Consider the following 16331-nt stretch of genomic DNA (forward strand, 5'->3'; position numbering starts at 1 on the left):
AATTTTTGCAAGGAAAATAATGCAAATGAGTGGGAGATGTATAAAAGAGAGAGGCAGGAGGTCAAGAGAAAGGTGCAAGAGGTGAAAAAGAGGGCAAATGAGAGGTGGGGTGAGAGAGTATCATTAAATTTTAGGGAGAATAAAACGATGTTTTGGAAGGAGGTAAATAAAGTGTGCAAGACAAGAGAACAAGTGGGAATATCAGTGAAGGGGGCTAATGGGGAGGTAATAACAAGCAGTGGTGAAGTGAGAAGGAGACAGAGTGAGTGCTTTGAAGGTATGTTGAATGTGTTTGATGATAGAGTGGCAGATATAGGGTGTTTTGGTCGAGGTGGTGTGCCAAGTGAGAAGTTCAGGAAGAATGGTTTGGTAAACAGAGAAGAGGAAGTGAAAGCTTTGTGGAGGATGAAAACTGGCAAGGCAGCGGGTTTGGATGGTATTACAGTGGAATTTATTAAAAAAGGGGGTGACTGTGTAGTTGACTGGTTGGTAAGGATGTTCAATGTATGTATGGTTCATGGTGAAGTGCCTGAGGATAGGTAGAATGCATGCATAGTGCCACTGTACAAAGGCAAAGGGGATAAAGGTGAATGTTCAAATTACAGAGGTATAAGTTTGTTGACTATTCCTGGGAAATTATATGAGAAGGTATTGATTGAGAGGGTGAAGGCATGTACAGAGCATCAGGTTGGGGAAGAACAGAGTGGTTTCAGAAGTGGTAGAGGATGTGTGGATCAGGTGTTTGCTTTAAAAAATGTATGTGAGATATACTCATGCATGACAAAAAATCCTGCAAGTATAAATGCATGACAAAAAAAAAAAAAAAAAAAAAAAAAAGAAACTTCAATTAAGACTGAGAGACACAATGGAATCTGTCTTTACAAGAGGAATCCCTATAGCCACAGAGGGATGCACAAGGTATAATCTAAAGTACTGTCGGACAAAGGTGGTAGATGAGGGCAAGACTCTTTTTACTGATTTCTTCCAATGAAAGATTTCTTAGGGAAGATTTAGGTGGAGACCATTTTCCCAACCCAACATCATGTGCTCCAGCATAAAGCCCAGGTTGAGTAAATAAAACAAGTTCCTTAATACATGTGGATAAGTTCCTCACTGAAAGAGGTGATAAGGTTCTACGGTGCACAAATAACTGGTCAACTCAATAATCTCTGCTGAAGTTTTCCATGAGTTGATGACAAGACTCTTTCAAAATTCAATGGTTTCATTCTTAACAAAATATTAGTGTCTAAGTTTATCTTAATCCATAAGAGACTGTCATTAAAGTGAAGAATATTCTTGTATCTGGACACTGCATAATTCAGTTACACATCTGTCGGAGACCAAATCTAAGGAGAAAAGTTTTTCATAAAAAGTTGATGAGGAACTAAATTGCCAGAAAGTTATAAGACTGTAAAAAGTCTAGGATTTTGAAAACCCCTCACTCAAAACGAATGGAGAAGCAACCAGCATCAAAGAGAACTTTAAAGGTTATCCCAAACAAGACCTTCCAAATCAAAACCACAACCCAGAGACACGGTTTGTATTAGAACTCTCTTATAAGGAGCAAAACTGTTACAGCCTTTTTCTTTTCATGAAAAAGGCTAAAAAAAAAAACTGAAATAATGGCCTCAATCAAGTCTGAGACAAAAGATTCTTTTGGGAAGAATGTCTTTGAGCAGAATGGTGAATGTTATGCAAAAGGTTATCAATAAAGTGTTCTTGAAACCTCTGCATACAAAAATGTTTGAGAAAACTAATATGTGTAAAATCCAGAATCCAAGACTTGAGGTATGGATCATGCGAAAAAAGCTAAGGTGGTCTAGAAGAGCCTCAGGTATCACCGATGAGTATGGCATAGCTAAAGGAGTCTCTGGGACTCAGATTGTTTGTCCCAAATAGGAGCTCCTAGCTTCAGTAAACCCAAAAAACAACAAAGTAAGACATTTTTCCAGAAAATATACTGGGAGATAAAGTTAACAGGTGGTTCCAATAATTCCAATCCAAAAAGAGTGCATTTTTTGCAGCTGCTCCCCTTTTTAAACTAGGGATACATAGATCAGTAGTAATGCACCAGTTCTGGTTGCAAAGAAATCCACCTGGGGTACCATTTAGGAGAGATCCAATTGAAAAACTCTTTAACTGCAGATATTTCTGATGAAACTGTTTCTGATCTTGATGGGGCACCTGTCTAGACATAGCATACTTCAACTGAGATAAGAGGCTTGATATAGTTAGGTAGAGTCCAGGAGCTTACATGTCATGATTAACTGCTTGACCCCATGGATCAAATACCAGTTCCTTAAGCTAGATATACAGAATACAATCTAGTATCAGGTACCCCAATACTATGCCATATCTTTAAAATATATTTCATAACAATGGTTGAACACAGAATTTCTACCTTTACAAATGTAAACCACATGCTGACTGTATTTTGAAGTCCTAAAGTAAATAAAATTAAACATCCTTAATTCCTCATGCATACCTCCACTTTCATGCCCTGCTTAATACGGTCCACTGCAGTGTAACCCTCTCCATCAAGTGATTCTTCTGGTACTGATACACCTTCCTGCTGAGCTTGTTCTACTGTCTCTGTGGCTTCCTTTATGCTGTCTTCATCTTTCAAAACAGTGCTGAGGTCATGGGGTAAGGAAAGGCGAATGTTATGATGACTGCACCAACCTACTGGGTGGAGGCCCCCACAGGCAACCTCACGCCAGCATTCAACATTAACAGAACCTTGAGTAACATAACGCAATCTGAAAAGAAAATAGGACCAATAACAAATGATTAATATCAATAGCCATGAATCATAAAAGTGAGTCAGTTGGTGCCTAAGTGTGAGAGTGTATGTAAAAGAAGAAAGGTGAGAAGTATGAATAAATGCAAGGTTATTCAGTTTAGTAGTGCTGAGAACACATCAGTTGAGGTGTGAGTTTGAATGGAGAAACTTGGGAACTGAAGTGCTTTACATACCTGGAAGTGGACATGGCACCAATTGGAACCATGGAAGTAGAGAATCTTAGGGTAGGTGAGGGGTCAAAGTTCTTGGGATATTGAGGAATGAGAGGAAAGAGAAGTCACAATCTGGAAGGCAAAAATGGCTATGTTTGAAGGCACAGAAGTCCCAATGATGTAATATGTAAGGCATGCACTATATATAAGAATGTTAAGAAATACAGTCAGTGAGTTGGAAAAGAAATGTTTAAGGACAATATGTGTTATGAGGAAGGTTGATCGAGTAAGTAATGATAAGGTAAAAGAGATGTGTGGTAATAACAATAAGAGTAGGGTTGAGAGAACTAAAGAGGGTGTGCTGAAATAGTTTGAACACATGGAGAGAATGAGGAAGGAGAGGTTGGCAAAGAGGATACATATGTCTGAAGTGGAGGAGGTAAGAAGGGGAGATTGAACTGGACATGGAAGGATGGAGTGAAGAAGGTCTGTGGGACCTTGTTGTGGACAGGGGGCAATGGCTTTGGTACATTGCACTAGCCCATAAGAGAATGGATGAGATCAAATGAGGCCCATTCTTCATGTGTTCCTGGTGCTATCTCACTAACATGGTAAAATGCAAACAAGTATGAAAGAAATTTTTTTTTTCAAACTTGATCACTGCAATGCCAGGAACAGATGAAGAACAGCTGCATTAGTTCACATCTATCATCTAGCTGTTATCTGCAATGCACATAACAGCATACCGACTCTACACCACATCATTCCAATTCACTCTATCCCATGCATGCCTTTTACCCTTCTGCATGTTCAGGCCCCATTCACTTTAAATCTTTTTCACTATATCCTTACACCTCTAATTTGGTCTCCCCTTCTCCTTGGCCCTTCCACTTCTGACAAATATATCCTCTTTGTAAACCTCTCCTCATTCATTCTCTAAATATGTCCATAGCATTTAAGTATAATATATAATATACATCTATCTATTATACTTAACCACCGTCTACCGTGTTAACGAGGTAGCAGAGGGAAACAGACAAGGAATGGCCCAACCCACCCACATACACATGTATATACATAAACGCCAACACACGCACATATACATACATATACATTTCAACGTATACAGACATTCACATACACAGACATATACGTATATTCACATGTACATATCCATACTTGCTGCCTTGATCTATTACCATCACCACCCCACCACACATGAAATAGCATCACCCTCCAGTGAGGCAGCACCCGGAACAGACAAAAAGGCCACATCCATTCACACTCAGTCTCTAGCTGTCATGTGTAATGCACCGAAACCACAGCACCCTTTCCACATCTAGGCCCCACATACCTTTCCACGGTTTATCCCAGATGCTTCACATGCCCTGGTTCAATCCACTAATAGCACCTCGACCCTAATATACCACATCATTTCAATTCGCTCTATTCCTTGCATGCCTTTCACCCTTCCGTATGTTCAGGCCCTGATCGCTCAAAATCTCTTTCACTTCATCCTTTCACCTCCAATTTGGTCTATTGCTTCTCCTTCTTCCCTCTACCTCTGACACATATATCCTCTTTGTCAATCTTTCCTCCGTCAATCTCTCCATGTGACCAAACCATTTCAACACACCCTCTTCTGCTCTCTGAACTACCCTCTTTTTATTACCACACATCTCTCTTACCCTTTCATAACTTACTCAATCAAACCACCTCACACCATATATTGTCATCAAACATTTCATTTCCAACATATCCACCCTCCTCTACAGCTCATGCCTCACAACCATATAACATCTTTGGAACTACTATTCCTTCAAACATACCCATTTTTGCTCCGAGATAACGTTCTTGCCTTCTACACATTCTTCTTCGGATTGCTGAAACAATGTCAATACTGTTACTGGGATGGGTGAGGCAAGAGCAATTACAGGAAAGTGTGACTTATGTTTATCCTGGGAGTGTGGCTCATGACTGGGGTATATCTGGTTGGTTGGAGCTTAAGACTGAGTTGGGAAGGAAGGTGGGTGGGTGATGTGATTGGGGTGGGGTGGGGGGTGGGGTGGTGTGTGTGTGTGTGTGGGGGGGGGGGGCTTTTTCTATTTCAACTTGGGGGTTGAGGGTTAGTTATGAAGTGGTTTGGATGGGAGGGGTTCCATGCTGTTGCATGAAACTCAGTGCTGAGCAAACTGAGGTGAAATTGTAACACGGGGACTTTGTTTCAACATGCAGTTAACGAGTGTTTGTGTTTTGTCAGTAATATGTTTGCTTGGGGTTGGGATATTTGTGAGGACTAGCTGTAGAAGTATGAAGCATAGATAAGGTTATAATTTCTCCCTGGGGGTTGGTGGTTAGCCACGGAGTAGTTTGGATGGAACGCATCAAGTGCTATTTCAAAATACTGAGTGCCAAGCATGCTGATGTGAGGCTGTATTGAGATTTTTCTTTTCTCATTTTTTGTGAAGGTCTTAAGTGCTTATGGTTGCTATGCAGATGGTGATTTTTCTGAATCTTCTGTTTTGTGTGGTTTGGAGCTTTGTTACATTTGCTTTTGACATTCTAAATTGACATGAAAAAGTTTCCTATAGTTGCAATGCCTACTTTACCTTAGCAATGGTCCACAGGTCGTAACAACTTTTGCCAGCCAGTATCCAGATGAATGTTGATTTGATGATGAGTGAACTACCTCTATCAGCTGGTCTTCTATCACACCAGACTCTAAACTCTTTTCAACCTGAATTACATGAAAAATTGTAGTTAGCAAGATCATGCATAAAAATTATGAGCAAAGAAAGCTGAAACACACAGCATTAAAGGAAATGTGTTTAAAGCAGCTTAGATATGACACTGTCAGCAGGTGGTGGCTGCTGACTGGAGGGGAGTTCCAAGACTATTGCTGCAACTACTGTTTGGGGAGGTTTGTAGAGAGTATGAAGTGTAAACCCTACCAGAATAAATGGGTCTGAGGCTTCTAAATCCAAAAATCCATGGATGCATTTAATTTGATCATGGACAGCTGACCCAGGAGATATAGACTGGATTCTCCAGTTCTTCTCTTCTGAATGGTAATCCTGTACTTACCAGATTGTTATGTAACATAAATTAGTATGTGGATACTGCAAGGTTCAGCATGTTCATAAGATAACCAAAACAATCAACTTCTGGTACAACTATATGATGCCATCGACGAACACAGAACCGCTCTGTTACTATCACAGAGGATTTAGATGTGGACAGCTTCCTATCTCCTCCTCACTTGGCACCAAACATATGCATCTACAATGGGCTGATCAGCCTTTTAAAATTCAGATGTACTAGCTAATTCATGAACAAAATCACTAAACAGGAGAGAATTCATAGAAAATAAAATTACACTAAGGCTGGCTCAGGGAGTACAATTGGGTGTTATTTACATTCAATAAAGCAGCATAAAAAGAATACTGGTAAAAAATAAAAAGTTTTTGGAGGTGTATGTTGGATGAGACACTAACCAGTTTGTATATATGTCAATTAAACAACATATTTCCCACTGTTCTAGAAATACCTTATGTCCCTGATTTGTTACATTATCTATATCTCTGATGCCCGTTCCCATTGGAATCTCCCATCAAGTAGACGGCCTCTTATTCCTGTCCTTACATGCCTCCTTGCATACACCATTCCATGCATTCTTCCCAAATTTCTCTCCCTCCAGTACTTTTCCTCTCTATTTTCACATGTTAAAGGTAGTCTTTCTCAACACCAACCCCTTTAACTGTAATATCATACACTCTCCCTATAACATCCCTATTCTGAGTTATTTCCACATGCCCAAACCACCTCAAAGTGATATGTTTCACCCACTCTATCACTCCACATTCCCTTTGCATTCCCTGCCATACCAAATCTCTCATAAACCATTCCATCTAGTCATACCATATGCTCCTTTCAAATGACTCATTTCCACAATCTGGATTCTTGGTTCATGTGATCCATCCCAAGTCCATGCTTTTGCTGCATACGTCAGGGTCAGGAATATTATGCTGTCCTTTAATCCTTTCTTCACTTCCATACTTACATCTATATCCTTCATTATTCTACCATGGGCCCAATGACTTTTATATCCTGTACTCCTTTCTCCCTTATCTCTACTTACACATAACTAAAATTATCCAATACAGCTCCTAAATACTTAAATTCTGTCACCTCTTCCAGTCTTTCTCCCCCCTTACATTAAATCAAATCAAATCAATACCTACATGATGAAATGCTGTAGGTGGAACTGCTTCTGTCTGTGTTTCTTCAAGGTATTCTTCCCATACAAATTCATCATCTGAAATGCCCAACATCTATCACATTCTATGTTTAGAGTATAGTCACTAAATGGGACAAAAATCCATAAACAGTTTGCAAGAACGCCAAATACAGGCACGTCTACACCAAAGCAACAGTGCTGGGAACACTGGTGTCAACAGTATGAACCACAGTCGGTAACATTATTGGTAACAAGGTTGAAATTGAATCCAGACCAACAACATATGTTTTGGTAATACTGTACGCAACATTGTTAAAAACAGAGGTGTAGTAATCAAAGAGTAAACAACAGTGCTAACTACCAGTGTTGCTAACATTAATCCCATCAATGGAAGACAGTTCTATGCTAATAATCATATGTTAATAATCATAATGGAGCTACTATGTTCGTGAATGTGACAACTTTCCTGATAACAATGTAGCAAACACATGTTACTGACAATGTTTTCATTGGATCCACATGAGAACAATTTTGAAAATGATGTTTGTAACTTCGTGGAATATTGATGCCATCATTGTTACACATGTTACCAGTCTACACGAGCCGTTGTCCATATTGTTTTAACCATGTTCCCAATGATGTTATGTTGGTGTGGCACCTCCTTTAAACATCCCACTTCCTCCAAGTTTTCTCCATTCAAACTCACACCCTAATTACTCTATCTCCCTGCGCTGCTAAATGTAGTAACCTTGTTTTATTCACATATACTCTTAACTTCCCCCTTTCACAGTCTCCCAAGCTCAGATACCAACTTCGGCAATTCCTCGCTCAAATCTTCCATCATCAACAAACAACGACTGACTCACTTCACAGGCCTCTTCATCCCCTACAGACTGCACCTCTGCCCCTCTCTCAAAGACCCTTGGATTTACTTCCCTCACCACCTCATCCATAAATAACTTAAAACAGCCATGATTACATCACACAACCCCTGCTGCACACCAACCTTCATCTGTAACAACGCATCCTCCTCTCTACCTACAGACATGCATGCTTTACATTTTGATAAAATTCCTTACTGCTTCTAATAGCTCTCCTCCCACACCATAAATCCATAACAACTTCCACAAAGCATCTCTATCAATCCTATCATAGGCCTTCTCCAGAACTATAAATGCCACTTATAAATCTTTTTGCTTCTCTAAGTATTTCTTTAACATTCTTCAATGCAAAGACTTGATCCAAATATCCTCTACCATTCCTGAAATCACAATGTTGCTCCCCAATCTGATGCTCTGTGTATCCTAGCATCCTCTCAGTCACCACTCCCCATACAACTTTCCAGGTACGCTCAACAAACTTATACTTCAGTAAGTCAAACACTCACTTTTGTCCCCCATGCCCTTAAACAATGGCACTATATATGTATTCTGTCAATCCTCCGACATTTTACCATGACTCATGCATAAGCTGTAAAATCCTAACTAACCAATCAACAACAAGGTCACCCCCTTCCATAAGAAATTCAGTTGCAATACCATCTACTTCAGCCACCTTGCCACATTTCATCTCAAGCAAACAACCTGATATGGCTCTCACTTTGCATACTTCCCTGATCCAAGCACCCTACATCTGCCAACCTATCAACAAACACATTCAATAATTCTTCAAGACATTCACTCAATCTCCTCTTCAACTCATCACTACCTGTTCTACTTCCCCATTTGCCCCATTCATCAATTTTCTCATTTGTTTTCTTGTTTTTCTCAAACTATTAACCTCCTTCCAAAACATCTTATTCTCCCTGAAGTTTGCTGATACTCGCTCACCCTTTTTCTCATTTATCCTGTTTTTATCCTCTCCACTGTCTTTCTTGTCTTCCTGCTTCTTTCCCTTGTAAATTTCTCATGCAATCAAACTCCTTCCTTGTGAGTACTGCTCATACACTACACTTTTCTTTTTTCTTTCACAAGCAACCTTATTTTGTTGTCCCATCACTCATTACCCTTTCTCACCTGCTCATCTCCCACCTTTGCATACCACAAGCTTCTCTCACACATGCCAGCACTGCTTCCCTAAGTACTTTCAATTCCTAACCCACTCCCCCAGCTTCGTTTACTATCACCGATTGCCATTCCACACTAAATCTCTCCTGACACTTTTTCATACAAGTTTCTTTTCCAAGCTCACTATCACCACCTTCACCTCATTCATATAACTTTCTCTTTACCAGAAACCTCTACCAATCTTCACCCTTGCCTCAACCAGGTAATGATCAGACATCCCACAAGGTGTGACTCACAGTATATTCACATCTCTCTTTTGCATGCCTAACAATCAGTATGTAATCCAGTAATTCCCAGCAATCATCTTTCCTACTCAACTATGTATACTTAGATATGTCCCTCCTTTTAAAACAGGTATACCCAATCATGAGTCCGTTTTCAGCATACAATTCCACAGGCTGTTCACCATTCTCATTCACAATATCAGGTACTTCATGCCCCACAATTATAACCACAGCTAACACATTACATACTTACTCATTTAAATCACTCATCAATAATCTGATCTCTTGCATCACAACTGCTGACACACTTACTCACTTGCTCCCAAAACACTCTTTTACACATTTTCACATCTCTGCCACAGACTGACATTCACTGGGAACCAATCACTATCCTCCCTTCCTACTCATACCTTACATCCTTGATAAAAACTTTTCACTATTTCTAGCAGCTTACCTTGCACATCATATACTCTTAAGACCTTCTACAAAGCATCTCTATCAATCTGTTTTTCTCAGTATTTCTCACACATATTCTTGAAAGCAAACACTGATCAACACATCCTCTACTACTTCTGAAAGCACACTGCTCTTCCCCAATTTAATGCTCTGTACATGCCTTCACCCTCTCAATAAATTCCCTCCCATACAATTTTCCAGGAATTCTCAACAAACTTATGCCTCTGTAGTTTAAACACTCACCTTTATCCATAGCCTTTGTACAATGGCACTATACAAGCATTCTGCCAATCCTCAGGCACTTCACTATGATCCATACATGCACTGAATATCCTCACCAACCAATCACCTGCATGCCTCACACATTCCTACATGTTCATGCCCTAATCACCCAAAGCATCTTTTGCCATCTTTCGAGATCCTCCATAGTTTCCCCCTTTTTCTTGTTCCCTCCTTTACTGACATGTATACCCTCTTAGCCATCCTTTCCTTTTCATGTCCACACCATTTCACAAAAACCTCTTCAGCTGTCTTATACAACCACCTCTTACTACCATACCTCTCTCTTCCCTAGTATTTCTTATTTACCAACTCTCTTGCATGGGTTGACTCTGCACAACCTCATTTGAATTAGAGGGCATGCTTTATCAGTATGTAGAGCTTCCTTATGTTATGGAGCTATAATTAGCATTAAAAACAATCCTTTTCTATGTTCCAAAATACAACAATGATTACAATTTGAGTTTTATGGGGAGAGTTTATATTTGCGCTGCCTCATCATCAACCTGTGGGGATTTGTACAAGTTAGCTTTTCCTGCCAACATCTAAAACAGAAGGTACACTCTTTTTCAGTATGCTGATATACCTTATGTCTCAGGCAACAACAATTAGCACTGGGAAAGAATCCTTCCCAAGCATCACTTAAACAGGATGGCAAGCTTTTTTAGTATGCAGAGATGCTTATGTCACATGTAACTAAAATTAGCACTGGCACTAGATCCTGGGGATAGGGGATTAAGAATTCTTCCCACGTATTCCCTGCGTGTCGTAGAAGGCGACTAAAAGGGGAGGGAGCGGGGGGCTGGAAATCCTCCCCTCTCGTTTTTTTTTAATTTTCCAAAAGAAGGAACAGAGGGGGCCAGGTGAGGATATTCCGAAAAAGGCCCAGTCCTCTGTTCTTAACGCTACCTCGCTAATGCGGGAAATGGCGAATAGTTTGAAAAAAAAAAAAAAAAAACTAGATCCAAATATCTTAATTCACCACATAACATAACTTTTTTTTTTGCTTTGTTGCTGTCTCCTGCGTTTGCGAGGTAGCGCAAGGAAACAGACGAAAGAAATGGCCCAACCCACCCCCATACACATGTATATACATACGTCCACACACGCAAATATACATACCTACACAGCTTTCCATGGTTTACCCCAGACGCTTCACATGCCCTGATTTAATCCACTGCCAGCACGTCAACCCTGGTATACCACATCGCTCCAATTCACTCTATTCCTTGCCCTCCTTTCACCCTCCTGCATGTTCAGGCCCCGATCATACAAAATCTTTTTCACTCCATCTTTCCACCTCCAATTTGGTCTCCCTCTTCTCCTCGTTCCCTCCACCTCCGACACATATATCCTCTTGGTCAATCTTTCCTCACTCATTCTCTCCATGTGCCCAAACCATTTCAAAACACCCTCTTCTGCTCTCTCAACCACGCTCTTTTTATTTCCACACATCGGTCTTACCCTTACATAACTAGGGAAGTATTTTTTCAAACATATTCGTCATTTCCCATGTTAGCGAAGTAGCATCATGAACAGAGGACTGAGCCATAGAGGGAAAATCCTAACTTGACCCACTTCTCTGTTCCTTCTTTTATAAAAGTAAAAACTGGAGGGGATGATTTCCATCTCCCCACTACCATCCCTTTAAGTCGCCTTCTATGACATGCAGGGCATATGTGGGCAGTACTCTTTCTTCCCTACCCCCAGGGATAAACTAGGGAAAGTATAGTCTTTTTTAGTATGTTGAGATGCCTTTTGTCACAAGTAACTAAAAATAGCACCAATACTGAAACCTAGTCTCTTAACCATATAACACAATGGGGGAAGATATAGCCTAGGCATGCACATTCAGTATGCCCCAAGCTGACTAGGGGCTAAGTAGTGATACTTAAGGGCACTAATTATGGTGATAATGATTTGTTGGATGCTGAATGATTGCCACTCAGAAAATTTCTTTGTGAATCAGTAATCCACTGGTCAGCAGAGGTCAACAAATGCATGGCAAACCAAGCACACAGCATAAAAAATCTAAACACCTGTACAGTAATAAATAGGGATAATTTACCAAATATTCTTAAATTTTCTTGATATTTCCTATTAAATCGTACGAATAAAAATATTATTTTTATTTGTTCAATCCTTTCTGGAAAATATTTCCACTTATCATATCTTGCTAATATTTAACTAGCTGAAGTAGGCTATCAAACTTGAGGTTGTAGAATATTCCCTTCCCTACCTGGAGCAGGTTCAAAGGCTGAATCATGTGAAAAGGATTTTTCTGTAAGTTCAGATTCCTGGGTGTCAGAAGGTTGCTTTTCAAATTTTGCAACTGTGCTTAAATCCATTCCTTCATCTTCCATGGTTCCTGACATTATGCTCCTGTATGCAGCATAAATGAAATCACCACATCTATACACCTTTGTCACCTGGGATAAAAAAGGAAAAAGAATAAATACAATGCAAAAAAAGGGTAAAACCATATTCTGTGCTTAAGAAGAGATAAGTGAATACGCTTGTTGCTGTCTCCATACTCTCAGTGAGCATATTCCAGTACCTGAAAAATCTTACTGGAAACAAATTTCTTGAAACTTGTATTCTAATTATAACATGTTGCTATTTGATACTCAAGAACCACGATAAAAAAAAATCTGCTGTAATGTAAGTTGTCGTGACCATGTTGAACTTTACAGACTTGAATCATATCTCCACTCAAACATCAGTCCTTTAGGGTTTGGCTCCCTGAAAATATACATCTTCCATAATATCCTAAATTAGCATCTCTAGAGCCAATTCACTATCTCTAAGATGAACTCTCCCTATGGAACATATGTCTTTAATCAAACCAGGGGAACAACATTTTTCAGCATACATATTCTAGGACAGGCCTAACTATGGCTAAGTATAATGATAGAAATATTCCTATATCTATAAACTTAAATTTTCTCAATCATGCACTATCTCCTATTAGCTCATACAACAAATACAATTAGAAATGATGGAAGAAAAAGAAAACATAAAGGAAAAATCACAAGAGAAATAAAAGGAACATACAGTAGTTCAACTACAATAATGTGGAAGTATATAAACATATCAGGTAAAAGGAAGTGAAGTAACGAGGAATTAAAACTACATGATGAACATGGGTAAGAGCTTACAGCACAATGATCAGAATTAGAACACATGCACTACTGGAATGGTATTTATCAAAAACATGAAAATGATGTAGATATCATATGAATAAAGGAAGCAAAAGAATTTACTTACAAAGATAAGAAGAGGATGATATTCTACAAAGGAATGGAAGGAATTGTGCAGTAAAAACAACAATGGAGAGATGGTTATAGAGGACCAAACAGAATATTCATCTATCTGCAATCAGAATAAAAATATACTGAAATGGCCTGTAATGTGAGAAGAAGCAAAAAACATGAAAGAACCTATAAAATCAAAAGTACAAGTAAAAGAACATTCATACAAACCACTGGTAAAAAATCATAGTGCTAATATCTGAAACCAGAAATTTATATGGTATTTTTTAAGTCAGATGCATGTGAAAGAGCTGGCAAACTATCTAAACAACATAATTCAGACAGGGAAAATACCAGACGAGTGGAGAACATAAGAACAAACATGGGCAGTGGGGACAAACTGAAAATCATATTCATGAGATTGAAGAGTCAAAAGAAAATCAGTGGTTTTACAAAGTAAAGGCATACTGAAAACAATATAATCTATATCAAAGCACAGAAATGCAGGTTATAAGACAAGCGCTAATAAAGTTAACATTATTTGACCAAGCTTCTGATTTTGTTAAAAGTGGGAAAATAATTCTTATATCAAAGGAACATGAAATGCATAACATAAAATACACCCAAAATGAAGACATAACTGCAAATATTTACAAAGGGGTTAAAACAGGTACAAGTCACAGAAACCATAAAAATGTGGAGTTATACATAAGAAATAGGTTAAGCTAAGGATGCACAGGTTCTATAATGCTATTTATGACAAACTATACAAGAAATGTGTGCAATGATAATTACTAAAAAATAAGCACACTTTGCAGATGATGGGCTTTCTAGCAAAAAAAAAAAAAAAAGAAGTGGAAGAGGCAAAAGAAGTGTTCAATGCATTAATGAGAGTAAGTGCAGATTGAGGATTAAACATAAATAATGAAAGAAGAAATACAATTATTTCTTGTTTAAAGAAACAGCCAGAAAATATCAGGACATAAAAGTAATAAATACATTTAAATACCTAGGAATTGCTACAAACAGTGAGTGAAACTGTTTCGAAGATCAAACAGAAAAAAATGCTATTAGAGCCAAACATAGAAACACCTAATATATCCTAATAACTGAACAAAGCTTCAACAAAACAGCAAGAAAAATCCATTAAAAAACCTCAGCTCCTTATTTTGCATGACAAATTCTTACAGCAGAACATGCTTCACAATGGCAGATTTTACAAGCAAAGATTACACTTAGGAAACAGCACAATGAAGGGATATAGGAGCACCCACAATGAGAGCAAGGATTATGGAAAGACATTTTAAATATCTGCAATATTCCATGTAGGAAAATGGAAATGACCTATTTGAAAAATAACAGAAGAAATAAGAATGAAGGAAAAGATTAATGGATAACAACAACACAATGTTATATTCAAGAGACAGGAACAGAGTAACTTTAGAAATCTGAAGGAAATTACTAGGCAAGAAATCATAAATGAAAATAAGGAGACGGGCTACTGAAACGTAGAGAAAGATGGAAACTAAATATAAGAATTTAAAGAAACTTGAAGAAAAATATAAAAGCTAAAGAAACAGTGTATAACAGCAATCATTATCATGGCTCTGTATAGAACAAATATCTTGCCCTTAATGGGTAGGGACATATCATCAAAAGGATACACGACCAGTGATTGTTGTGGAGCAAGATAAAATATTCATATAATTTCATTCTGTGTTGCTGAATAAATGAATAAAGCAAAAATGAAAAAAAGGTTAAAGCAGCCATACACAACCAAGTAGAATCAGAAACTAAAAGGAATACATAATATTTGATGAAAAAAAGTTTGTATTAAAGAGAATAAACAAATTTGTCAATAAAGAGTAAGATCAGAGTATGACGTTGAGGCAGATAATAAAATACATAATAGAGGGAGGGGCAACTGAAAAAGCAAAATATTCTGACAACTGAAACCTGAGAAAGCTTGGTCCTCTGCAGGTATTTCTGTAATCACAATGTACTACATAAAGCACCTAAAGCATAAGTAGCTATTTCATAAGTAAAATCTAATTTCCATGCAGTAATGAAATACACTTTTATCAATCACTTGATACATATATATATATATATATATATATATATATATATATATATATATATATATATATACCTAGTTTCGATACATGCCTAACTTCGTAATACATCGAGCTTTTGTACAAATAAAATCGAACAATGGGTAAGTTTCAGCTGATATAGGGAGATAGGTAAGGTTTTTATGACTTCTTATTCAAATAAGTGTTGCACTTACTTTCCCACGTCTTCCCTTATTTTCATGGTCCTCCCTGCTACCACTTACTGATCAATGCAGAATTACTTAATCATAATATATTATTAAAGTCCCATGAGTCTATCAATATACCCTTCTTTTCTAGATCACTTGCTTCTGTGCCCTCACACAAATGTACATTATCAAAAGTCAATAATATATATATATATATATATATATATATATATATATATATATATATATATATATATATATATATATAAAATGAATATATGATGTAAATAATCTTACAATATATATATATATATATATATATATATATATATATATATATACACGAAAGGTGAGCTTTTCTTTCTAAGACACTCACCTGTCAAGTTGTTTCCTTAAGTGTGATGTATAAATATTGCACCGCATCAACATCATTCAATTAATAAGCAGTGGCAAAGTACTCGCAATCTCGCCATGGAAATCATATTTAGTAAAATTTCAACGTAAACTGCTAAAACTTGATTCCTTTGACACCATCGAGAAACTCAGAGCAGAGAAGTAAACATTCCACCTCAGACAAGCCCTTGAAACACAGACCAACAC

General features: G+C 37.9%; 1 protein-coding gene across 1 annotated transcript in view; it reads right to left on the bottom strand.

The window, feature by feature from the left end:
- Positions 1–16331, bottom strand: part of LOC139764135 (scm-like with four MBT domains protein 2) — a 54127-nt gene extending 37796 nt beyond the window's left edge. The window contains exons 1-5 of the mRNA XM_071690670.1: positions 16108–16331; positions 12457–12646; positions 7197–7270; positions 5565–5692; positions 2486–2759 (exon numbers count right to left, since the gene is read on the bottom strand). Of these exons, the coding sequence (XP_071546771.1) occupies positions 2486–2759; positions 5565–5692; positions 7197–7270; positions 12457–12592 (612 nt within the window). The 5' untranslated portion in view covers positions 12593–12646; positions 16108–16331. The remainder of the gene's footprint in view (positions 1–2485; positions 2760–5564; positions 5693–7196; positions 7271–12456; positions 12647–16107) is intronic.

The sequence above is a fragment of the Panulirus ornatus genome, chromosome 48 (assembly GCF_036320965.1).
Source record: "Panulirus ornatus isolate Po-2019 chromosome 48, ASM3632096v1, whole genome shotgun sequence".
Taxonomy (NCBI): Eukaryota; Metazoa; Arthropoda; class Malacostraca; order Decapoda; family Palinuridae; genus Panulirus; species Panulirus ornatus.